This window comes from Urocitellus parryii, chromosome 3 (assembly GCF_045843805.1).
Source record: "Urocitellus parryii isolate mUroPar1 chromosome 3, mUroPar1.hap1, whole genome shotgun sequence".
Lineage (NCBI taxonomy): Eukaryota > Metazoa > Chordata > Mammalia > Rodentia > Sciuridae > Urocitellus > Urocitellus parryii.
Genome location: NC_135533.1, coordinates 89628537 through 89641178, shown reverse-complemented (window position 1 = coordinate 89641178; position 12642 = coordinate 89628537). Strand labels below are relative to the sequence as shown.

The 12642-nt window shown below is 35.0% G+C and overlaps 1 protein-coding gene across 5 annotated transcripts in view; it reads right to left on the bottom strand.

Annotated features, from left to right (window-relative positions):
• Avl9 (AVL9 cell migration associated) overlaps positions 1-12642 on the bottom strand; it is a 107775-nt gene that overhangs the window by 75530 nt on the left and 19603 nt on the right. For all 5 annotated transcript variants that reach the window (XM_026401580.2, XM_026401577.2, XM_026401579.2 and 2 more), the window contains exons 4-10: positions 12119-12190; positions 9838-9927; positions 8695-8761; positions 7655-7695; positions 5252-5290; positions 2015-2084; positions 1137-1675 (exon numbers count right to left, since the gene is read on the bottom strand). In XM_026401580.2, coding sequence (XP_026257365.1) covers positions 1137-1675; positions 2015-2084; positions 5252-5290; positions 7655-7695; positions 8695-8761; positions 9838-9927; positions 12119-12190 — 918 coding nt within the window. The remainder of the gene's footprint in view (positions 1-1136; positions 1676-2014; positions 2085-5251; positions 5291-7654; positions 7696-8694; positions 8762-9837; positions 9928-12118; positions 12191-12642) is intronic.

Here is a 12642-nt window from a genome sequence, read left to right as displayed (position 1 = left end):
GAAACACTTGAAGAACAATGCTATGACAGGAAGACTTTTCTTTACCAAAATGATTCACATGGTAATAGCACAATGTGAGGACTGGTACAGGATAGACAAATGCCTCAACAAACAGCAACAAGAGTCCAGAAACTGACTCCCTTCCCTACTATACAAAAAGATCAATTTCAGGTAGCCCAAAAGATAAAATTCAAAATTATAATGCTTTTAAAAAAATAATATAGGAAAACGTTTTTATGACCTTGAGGTAGTAGAGAATTTCTAAATAAGACTCCTAAAGCACTAACCAAAGTAAAAAATTAATAGAAAAGATATTTAGATATATGAAGAAGTTCCACAAATCAGTGACAATAAGGGAGACAATCCAGAAGGTTTGAATCAATACTGCGCAGAGTGAAACCAAGTGGCCAAAAGTTCATGAAAATAATGATTACTGAAAAATGCAAACCACCACAGTTGGCCTCTCTTTTGAAGTGGCATCTTGTTACATTGCCCAGGCTGTTCTTGAGCTCCTGGGCTCAAGTACTCCACCTGCCTCAGCCTCCTGAGAAACTGGGACTACAGGCTATAATTTTAGTATTTTAATATATATTACATGCAGTCAAGACTGGATTTCCTCAATTCATCCTTTTAAAAAAAGAAATCTGAATAATTAAAAACAAACCCAAGTCAGGTGCAGTGGCATATGCCTGTAATCCCAGCAGCTCAGGGGGCTGAGGCAGGAGGATTGAGTGTTCAAAGCCAGCCTCAGCAAAGGCAAGGAGCTAAGCAACTCAGTGAGACCCTGCCTCCAAATAAAATACAAAATAGGGCTGGGGATGTGGCTCAGTGGTCAAGTGCCCCTGCGTTCAATCCTTGGTGTCCCCCCTACCAAAAAGAAAAAAACAATAAAAAAAACCCCCAATATCCAATACATTCAGTGATTTCTAACTCCATATCTATTAAGTTTCAAACTCTTATTAATTAAAATCCTCTGAGTTATTTCCCTATTGCTTTATACTATGGTCACAGAACATCATAGCGCTATATATTTAGTGTGTATTTTACAATTTTCAAGGACAGTTTTCAGATCTGAAAATGTATCCGATACTGAAAGTTAAATATTAATGTCTTTATTACTAGACATTACACTTTACCTTTGTGAAGATGGCCAGGGGCATGCCATACAGGTCCTCTTCCAAACCTGAAATAAGCCCTGGTATCAGGACCACCTGCCCCATATTGGCTTGAGGTTGTACAGTAATTGGAGTACTATTTGAGGGCACAGAGTCTTTTGGAAATAAGTTTGTCTGGTTTGACCCCACCAGTTCCCTTTCTTTCAGGTTGGGATCCTCTAAGACACTAGGATCCAAGGTCTCCCAGTCACTTTCTGAAGATTCTGGAGATGGACGAGATGGAGGTTTCAAATATTGATTAGTATCACTGGGTTCCTGTCCTTTACTGCTGTCATGTTCTAGTTGGAAAAAAGGCTTTTCAGTCTTGATGGAAGCATCTCCTCCATGGTTTCCTGCTATGATTTTCTTGTCAGTTCCCAAATTGGTATTTGACATGTTAGAAGCTGACCCAGAAACAAAATCATCTGCAGGAGGATTACTTTCCTGAAGACCAGCATCTTCAGACATACTCTTCCGGGGCCTGTACTGAGAACAGTCACTGAGACCATGTTCAATCATGCCTAAAATACATAATATTGGAGAACAGCTTGGCTTATAATAAAATGAGAGAAAATAAGAATTGTATATTCTGTTTTATTTAGTGAAAGTCTCCTATTAAAAAAAATTTTAAAGCTATGTTTACATACATTTTAATAAATAAAAAAGAAAAGAAAGAAAACCCAGAACTCCCTTAATCTATGCCAAAAGGAAAATGCCATGTTAAAACAGAAATATTAGGGCTGGGGATGTAGCTCAGTGGTAGCATGCTTGCCTAGCATGTACTAGGTCCTCAGTAGTGCAAAAACAAAACAAAACAAAATGTTAAACAAAGGATAGAGTAGATACTACCATCCTCTTACCTGGAAAAAGGGACAACACAGTCATCAGTGCACCCACCAATTTATTCACTGGAGAAATATAAAAAAGAACCTGAAATGGATTCAATCAAAATAAATTAGAAAATCCACCATAATATTAAAAAAGGGGAAGAGCAGCAATTAATAAATGTATAAGCAATGATAGAAAATCACCATTTAGCGTCCATCATGATTTGAGTAAAAATTGCCAAAGACACTAAAACTACTGTGAAAGATTGTTGAACAACAGGGATACTCACAATGCATTATTCTACAAATTACATACTGATAACATGTTAACCGCCACCTTAACCAAAATTGACATCACCAGAAATAGTACAAGCAGTTATGAGCCTTTGATGTCATATCCTGAGAATATACCACCACCTCTGAAGCATTCTTACCAAAAAGTTAAATTTGAAACTAGCCACAAGAAAACAGAAACTAAACACTACAAGACTAGTCTGGATTTTTTAAACAGTGCGAATGTCATGAGAAACAAAATGAAACTAACAAAAAAAGAGAGATGGTGGAACTGTTTGAAATTAGAAGGAGTGAGCAATGCAATAATACATAATCCTTGATTGGATCCCCTACAAAAATCAACTATTAGCTATGGATTTTTTTAATCTCTAACAAAATATAAATTATTTATTGTGACACAAGTGTAAATTCTAGCTAACAGTTTAGTCTTATGTCCATGAGGTTATATTCACATAGGAGAAAAGTTCAGTCATTCTTTTTATTTTTAGTTTTTGGTACTGGGGATTGAACCCAGGAGCACTTAACCAGTGAGCAACATTCCCAGTTCTTTGTATTTTGAGATAGGGTCTCATAGAGTTGTGTAGGGCCTCCCTAAGTTGATAAGGCTGGCTCTGAACTTGCATTGCTCCTGCCTCAGTCTCCCTAGCTGCTAGGATTACAGGTATGTGCCATAACGCCTGGCTAAAACTGCAATTTTTATAAAAATACATATTACTAAGAGATTGATGGGATAAGTCTAGTCAAGAGAGGTCTGAGAAACAAAAACAAACACTAAGGTACAATAGAGACAAAATTTAGAGATTAACACCAGAGGGTTGTGTAACCTCAGAATTCATTTTCTATTTAAAATTAGAATCCATTCTGCAAAGTCCTTAATATCTATCTTCTAACACCTCCAGTGATAAGAAATTCTCTAGTCACAAAGTACACTTCAAACATATAAAGTATTTCTAGAAAAATACAATTAAAATTTTGAGGAACCAGGAAAAAAACAGCTATAAAGGAATTATGACATCTGGGAAAATTTGAAAATGGACTGTTTACTAGATGTTATTTATTGGGTCATGTGAAATTTCTCAAAAGTGATATTGGTATTTTGGTTATGCAGGAATATTCCCTTATTTGCAGTATCATAATGTCTACAAAATTTCTTTCAAAGTTTCATGATTCAGCTGGGCGCAGTGGCCCACGCCTGTAATCCCAGTGGCTCAGGAGGCTGAGACGAGGATCGTGAGTTCAAAGCCAGCCTCAGCAAAAATGAGATGCTAAGTAATTCATTTAGACCCTGTCTCTAAATAAAATATAAAATTTTTCGTTGAGTGTCCCTGAGTTCAATCCCCAATAATCCCCCCTCAAAAAGTATCATAATTCAGGGGAAAAATGAAATGAACATGTATAAAGCAATATAATGTGAAAGTATCAAATTGTAAATACAGATCAAGGGTAAAAAGGTATTATATTATCTTAACAACTTTTAGTAGGTTTATCATTTTTCAGAATAAAATTTGAGAAAAAATTAAATTAGAAACAGGATTCAGTTAGAGACTACACCTGAACTAATACCGGCTAATGCTAAATGACTTGGTAAACAAGCAAAGATTTGCTTATGTTTAAAAAAGAAATCACAGAGGGCTGGGGATGTGGCTCAAGGGGTAGCACGCTCGCCTGGCATGCGTGTGGCCCAGGTTCGATCCTCAGCACCATAATCAAACAAAGATGTTGTGTCTGCCGAAAAACTAAAAAAAAAAAAAAAAAAAAAAATTCTCTCTCTCCTCTCTCTTATAAAAAAAAAAAAAAAAAAAGAAATCACAGGCTCGGGGGTGTAGCTGAGTGGCCAATGCATGCTTAGAATGAGAAAGGCTCTGGGTTTAATCCCCAGCACAAACAAAAGAAAAGAAAGAACAAAATTAAGTTATATATTAATAGATTCTTTTGTAATTTAAAAGACAAATTCAGAAAAGCCCAGAATCAAGGCATAAATTTTAAAGTACTCTTTATTTTTTAACCTTCATTTTATTTATTTATTTTTATTTAGTGCTGAGACTCGAACCCAGCGCCTCACACGTGCTAGGTGAGTGCTCTACAGCTGAGCCACAACCCCAGCCCTAAAGTAATCTTATAATAGGAAAATCTTTCAAAAGTAAATGGATACACTCACTCTTTAGCTCTATAGATATTTGATTAAATGTCTGCCTGCCTGTTAAAGAACAGTAACAACTACACATTGAATAATGTACTTTTGTTGTAAATGGATAAACATTTATAGTATAGCTACACGGAATATTATTCAGTCTTAAAGGGAAAGAAAATTCTGACACGTGCTACAATATGCATGAACTTCAAGGGCATTACGCTAAGTGAAATAAACTCAGTTATAAAAAGACAAAATACTGGGTTTGGGATGTAGCTCAACATTACAGCACTTGCCTATCATGCATGAGATCTTGAGTTTCATCTTTAGCACTCCACACTCCATGTACACTCAGACAACAAGTATTGTATAATTCCATTTATATGAGGAACCTAGAGTAGTTAGATTCAGAAACAGAGGGTAAAATGGTGGTTGCCAATAGAGAGGGAAAGGAAGAATGGAAAGTTACTGTTTAATAGGTGCACAGTTTCAGTTTTGTGTGATGAAAAGAGGTCTATGGATAGATGGCAGTGATAGATGCACAACAAAGTGAAGTAACTTAATACCACTGAATTATACACTTTAAAACAGGTAAGATAGACCTCCATGATGGTGCACACCTGTAATCCCAGCTATTTGGGAGGCTGAGGAAGGAGGATTGCAAGTTCGAGGCAAAGATTAAACTACCTCCAGAAGAAATGCATGAATTTATCCTTCTATGGCAGTGAAAAAGAATATATATATGCTTCAGCTCACAATTTGATAGGCCAAAAATGTGTTAATACTTTATCATCTGTTCCTTTTTTATGTAAAAAATGTAATAAATATTGCATCTTTTCTCTCACCTTTTTTTCAAGAAGAATGAGTTTAAACAGGATTAAGACCTGCAGAAAGGAAAAAAGAAACATTGTATTATAATGAGAAATTCAAGTCTTTTAATCATTTTGTTTCCCTTCCTGAAACACAATCATATATCATTTAATTAATATTAAGTAACTACAGCACTTTAAAAAAAATATATAAAAAACTATGAACTCATACCAAGAAATTAAATATATACCAGTATCTTTTTTGTTTGTTTGATTTTGGTTCCAGGGATTGAGCCCACGGATACTTTACCAGTGAGCTACATCCCCAGACTTTTTATTTTTTATTTTGAGACAGGGTCTCGCTAAGTTACTTGGGGCCTTGTTAAGTTGCTGAGGCTGGCTTTGAACTAGCGATCCTCCTGCCCCAGCCTCCTGAATTGCTGGGATTACAGGTGTGTACCACCAAAACCCAGCTACCTGTATCCTTATAATAAGATAACTACCCATGTTCTCTAAAAATTTGTGAGCGTAACTTAAATCTTCAAATGAAATAATCATTTTTGGAAGGAATGTTGCCATTTTGCTTGAATATGTGTAAGTTTTTAAAGGGCAGGGATTATTCATTTATTTCTGGATGTCATTCAATAAATGGTTAAAAAAATAAATAGGGGATATATACATAATAGTTTTATTTAGCTATTAAGAAGAAAAAAATCTGCTGGAAAATGGGAGGGTACCGAAGAGTACTAGGTTGAGCAAAATAAGACTCAGAAAAACAAAGGTCATATGTTCTCTCTCATACATGAAAGCTAGAAAAAAAAAGTTAAAAAAGGGAACCTCATGAAAATAGAAGGGATATTAGCAGAGTTGAGGAAGGGGTTCAGGAGAAGGAAGAAGGGGAGGGAAAAGGGGAAAGAAATTTATCAAATATTAGCTACTAAGTTACAATGAATCCTGTCACAGGCCAGCCATGGGCTGTGTGTGAACTATGAGTATTTGAGCCCATGGGAGGATTGGCCTGATGTTGCGTGCTCTTTGGGCCATGCAACAAACATAGGCACTTTCCTCTCTCTCTGCCTTTTATCCCACAAAGCACCTGAGATGGGTGTGACTTGCCAAGATGTCAATAAATCTACTGACAACAAGACATCATGAATCGAGACTTAACTCCCTGAAACCTGACCCTTTGCCTTATTTGGAAACATTCCATTGAACCTCCCCTTGTGCCCCCTCTATCAAAATAAAAAATTCAGGTGGCTCCCGCTCTTTCCAACGGACCTCTAAGGTTGAGAGCTGTCACTGGACCCAGAGAAAAAGGTATTTTCTCTGTCTTTGTGTGATTATTTTGTGCCAACCCAAATTTACTTGGAGCAACCTGAATGATTTAGTCATGTGTTGTGACAGAATCCCACTTTTATGTATAGTCAAAATAAATCAATAAGAATGAATAAATTTGAAAAAAAAAGTTTGATAAATGAATGACATGTGTATGTCCTAGTCAACATATGCCTTAACAATGAAGATCATAATCCTCACATTCAAAACAAAACAAAAAAGATCAGAAAGGATAAAGATAGATATTTTATTGGAAAATGTTCCATTTTCATGACAACACAAAATATTCTGTAAGATCATAGGGGGTATGGGACAGGAAGGATGGTGGAATGAGATGGACATCATTACCCTAGGCACATACATGATTGTACAAATGGTTCGACTCTACATGTGTACAACCAGAGAATTGAAATATTGTGTTCTATTTGCATATAATGAATTTATATGCATTCTGCCGTCATGAATAACTAAGTAGAACAACAAAAAACTACTCTGCAAGATCAAAACATGTTCTTTTTAGTCTAATGTCATTATAGCTGAAATTACAAAGACAAGAGAAATGCATTATATCATAAGAAGTAAACAGAGTATGCGCTCCTTTAGAAATTTCTGATTCAAGCACTCTTTTCTTGTTAATATTTTTTAGTTGTTGATGGACCTTTATTTTACTTATATGTGGTGCTAAGAATTGAATCCAGGGCCTCAGACATGCTGATCTCCATTTGGGCAGTGCCCACATTACTGATGAGACGTTCATATATTCACAGCTATCCAAGGAGCAAGAAAACATCTGCTCAAAAACAGACAAAAATTATCCTGACGATTAAAAGAATTTGGTTACTGCTAATGCTAGGCAAGTGCTCTACCATTGAGCTACAGCCCCAGTCCTCTGATACAAGCATTCTTGACACTTTCAACTTGGTATAGTTATAAGATGAAACACTATATTAGAAGAACTAAGAGTAATGCCTATCATAAGAGATCTGATACAAGCGTGAAACAATCTCTATTTGATGCAGTACTCTTAAATTTGCCATTAAAATAAACACAGTAAAAACAGTGTCTCCCATTTTAGCACATCATAAATTAAAGAAGGTATCATACCTTGTGTCGAAAATGAAGGACAAGATCTCGAGGAGACAGACCTATAATGTTAACAAAAAAGCTAATCTGTGACTATAGTTCTACTGTTTTTGTTGAAAATTAGGAAGAGAAGGTTAAAAAAGAAACTCAGATAATGCAAATATTCAAATATTTATGTAATATTTGATTCAATACACATATGCTTAGAAACAGGGCTATCCAATAGAACTTTCTGTAAGGATGGAAATGTTTTAGAATGTTTTAAACCTGCTCTGTCCAGTATAGCAGCCACATGTGGTCACTACATACTTGAAATAAGGCAAGTGTGACAGGCAAACTGACTTTGACTTCGGGTACCAGGGATTGAACTCAGGAGAGCTTAACCACTGAGCCATGTCCCCAGCCCTTTCTAAATTTTGATATAGGGTCTTGCTAAGTTGCTTAGGGCTCACTAAATTGCTGAGGCTGGCTTTGAACTTTTGATCCTCCTGCCTCAGCCTTCTGAGCTGCTGGGATTGCAGGCATTCACCACTGTCCCAAGCCTGACAAACTAACTTTTAAATATTATCTAATTTTTATTTATTTTAATCTAAATGTAGATAGCTATACATTGCTAGTGGCTGCTATTGTGGACAGTGCAGGTCTAATATCTTCTTCCATTGTATAAGCAAACTATACAAGTTTAAAATTTATAAAGTTTGAACTAAGTGCAGTGGTTCATGCCTATAATCCAGTGATTTGGAGACTGAGGCAGGAAGATCTCAAGTTCAAGATCAGCCTGGGAAACCTAGTAAGGCTCTGTCTCAAAAAAAAAAAAAAAAGTTGGAGATGTAGCTCAGTGGCAAAGCATCTCTGGGTTCAATCCCCAGTACAAAAATAAATAAATAAAAAAAATTAAACAATGCCTAACAGGATATTTAAGGAAAAAGCAGTATCATACATTGAAGAATTTAGGTCCCACATACAGATGTAATTCTGATCATAAAGTTTTACATGCATTTTAGTTAGCTGAACAAAAAGAAATGAGGGCATTTCTTCTGACTTATAAAAATGTTACTTACCAAGATATACTTGGGATCCTTCTAATGAAGTTCCACTCAAGGAACTATTCATATGGTCATAAAGCTCCTATGAAATAAAAACTGAGTTTAGAATACTTTATTATCATTTTTGACAATGAGTTAGAAATACACTGATCAGAAGATAGTTGGTTTACAAACTGAGACAGCTTATTTTGTCAGGTACTAGATTTAGAACCATCAAGGTCTCTCTGAAATCTTGCCAGTTTTCAACATTCATTCCTTCTTTTTCAGACATGAGCGCTATCATAAGAGATCTTTTTTTTTTTTTTTTTTTTTTTTTAAAGAGAGAGTGAGAGAGGAGAGAGAGAGAATTTTTTAATATTTGTTTTTTAGTTCTCGGCGGACACAACATCTTTGTTGGTATGTGGTGCTAAGGATCGAACCCGGGCCGCACGCATGCCAGGTGAGCGCGCTACCACTTGAGCCACATCCCCAGCCCCATAAGAGATCTTATACAAGCGTGAAAAAAGCTATCAGATGGGCTGGAGTTGTAGCTCAGTGGTAGAGTGCTTGCCTAGCATAGGCAAGGCCCTGGGTTAGATCCTCAGCCTAAAGATAAATAAAATAAAGGTATTGTGTTCCTCTACAACTTAAAAATAATAATTTAAAAATAGCTATCAGGGTATTACTTCTATTTTAGAGCTTGATTCATTCACATGGTGGTATGAACATTTAGGATGAATTCCCTCTGCTTCCTTGCTAAATTCCTAACTGTCCTACTCTTATCAGTATTTAGGAGAGATCCATCATCTGTATGGTAAATGACAGCCTTGAGAAAAACACGTTATCTGTCTTTAATAAAATATCCTATGGTTTCTCTGGTTTATGAGAATTAGGAACGAGAAGCTTGATATATAAACACACTGTACAGTTTATTAATAAGAAAAGTTATTAAAAGAAACATTTAGTTATTTATAGTCATATTTCCTAAAAAACACAATTTTGTTAAATTAAGTATTTGGGTAGATTCCCAGTACTTCAATGTTTTACTGTAAAGGGATTTCAAAGAGTGTCTTTCTTAAGCTAATAATTGATTATCCTTCACAGTGTTACTGACAAGATGCATTTAATTCATGAACTCTACCTTCAGTTAAACACATCTAGGCAGGGGCATAAGGTTACCTTTAGAATGGAAATTTGGGAAAAATCCTTCTCTTCGAAATATGCGTGTGTAATGAGTTGAAGTTTTGCTTGAAGTAAGCCATAGAGGGGCTTAATAGAAAAGAGAAATTACCATTAGGTTTATAATAGAAAACAACAAGAACAATAAACAAACCCCTACAACTTTTTAACTTGAACAGAAGAGAGAGATGAAAGTCACTGTCAACTCCATGGCCCTTATTATTTATTCATAGCAGGAAGCTGAGATGTCCCCTATACTTGCTCTTGTACCGCAGGGGAAGGTGTCTAGTGCCCTGGCAGTACAGTGAGTCAGAGTGTGGGCTCAGACAGTGCTTAACTCTGGGCACTCAACCGCTCACACCTGCTTGCTAAGCTGAACGCAGGCATAACAAGACTGTATCTCACACAGTTGTTTAAGGACTAAATAACAGATAAAAACAGTAGAATACTGACATGTAGAAGGCACCCAACATTAGATTTAAAACGCATTCTCACTGTGCAAGCTATATAATTTTTATTTCTTCTATATAAGATCTTCTTTTACTGCATCCATCTTTTTAATCTTCTTTTCTAGATGTTTTGTCATTTGTATGTCCTTTTCTAGGATGCACAGACTGATATATATTCTAATTAGTTAACAACAAGTCATGCTGGAATAGTTTATCCCCAATATTCCTGTTAGTGTATTATTATAACCATATTTTTATATACAGGCTACAATGTACTGCGAACAAACAGACTGAGTGAGCGAGCTCTTCCTATCCATATCTGTTTTAGAGACAGATAAAAATTGGATTTTCACCTTGATTTTTATCAATTCCATGTCATATGAGAATCAGATATTGTTTCTCTGAGATGTCTTTACTTGTAAATGAAAAAAGCAAATATATCAATGTTGTTATAAAGATAATAATGACAATTATATAGGCTACCCTTCTAAATAAATAATACATAAAACTGTATTATGAGATTAGCAACCTACCAATTTTATGATATTGGGGTCTTTTATAATTCCTTTTCCAGCAGACTCTTCTTATCCTATATTTAAAATTATTTTCTTAGAAGAAATATAGAATCTCAAAAATCTTATTAAGGCCCAAAGAATGATTATTATTCAGGGTTTTTTTTAGCTTAGTAATAAAAACCAAAAATACATTATGTCTTGCAAAAACAATTTGCATTATGCAAAGTACACTTAAATTGCCTGTGTGTACATGAAAGTAGACAATTGCAGAAGAAATAATTAAACAAAACCTACATACATTTGGTGACAAGGCTAGTGAAAAAAGTTCAATTTTGATTTAGGTTTACTGTAGAAATGGCTACATTTCTATATGACAATCATATAGCTCTAAGATAACTGATATGATGCAGATATGAATTATTCCCACAAAGGGGATTTTGGGGACTATGTATGTTTAACATGTAGAACTAGATTTGACTGTACTGGAAAGGTGCTATTATCCCTTTAGTAATAAACATGATATGGTGGTAAATGATTTAATTAAGAGAGCTATGAAAGCCAAGAAATGTTAGGCATCTTCTTTATAAAAAGTTAAATAATTATACTCTCCCATTTGATCAACTTGTACCCAGAAGAAACATAGTTTTCATGTATTATTATAGTTACAATTTCACTATGTCATTTCCCTTCCTCAAACAAAAATTTTTTTTTTTTTTTTTTTGTACTGAGGATTCAACCCAGGGGCACTGTACCACTGAGTCACATCCCAGTCTTTTTTATTTTAAGATAGGGTCTCACTAATTTGCTGAGGTTGGCCTTGAACTCACAATCCTCTTACCGCCTCAGCCTCCCAAGTAGCTAGGATTACAGGCATGCAACACTATCTCTGACTTTAAAATTTAAAGAGAAATTTAAGTCTAAAAATTTTCACTACAATAGCCATGAACTTCTGTATCATCAATAAAATCTTAGTAATTATATTTTAAATTTTAGTAAAATATTATTTATCCAATATCTTGGGAACTAAACAAAAATGGATAAATGAAACATATCAGCTACCTCATTTTTATCAAGTGCCAGCTTCCAAACTAACAAACTATCAGATTTCCTCCCTTTTACCTATACTTGGGTAGAGGAGCAAATGAAAGTAAAATTGCTGAAAGGTAAAAAGAGAAAATGCAAGAGCATAAATAATAAGCTCTTGACTAATTTTAATAAATTATTGTTCTGATAAATCTCTTCTAATAATGCTTTATTCTCAAATAAATTTGCCATGAATGTTTAACACACACATAAACAAGTTACTTGGTCTCTTACCAGCTTGCTTAGAACACAGACACTTTTCTGAACAGTTTCTCTGGTGACATCTGCTTGCCTTACTTTCAATGCCTATTATAAACAAATAGTCATTATCAGAAATATTTCATAGCAATATTACAAAACATCTTTCAATATGAAAATAGTTATTAAATAGAAGAAATCTCTTATATTTAAATTAAAAAATTATTTGAGAATCTCAGAAAATATTTATTGAATGAATAAATGTCAGCTTAGTCACTTTGCATCAGAAGCTATGACAGGCACTGGGAATATAAGAGAAGGGTTAATTCCTATCCTCAAGCAATGTGTAGGCTGATGGAGATTATGTACAACTCACCACACCCAAATCAACCAATCAATGCAATCCAACCACTACTGATTCTGGTTTTAAAATAGGCCACCCTTTCACAGGATTGTTTCTGGTGACATAGGGCTAGTTTAAGAGATGACAAAAATAGCTTATTTCTCTACAGATGGAAGAATTGTCAGCAATTTTGTTAAGTTAGTTGTTCTGGGAAGCC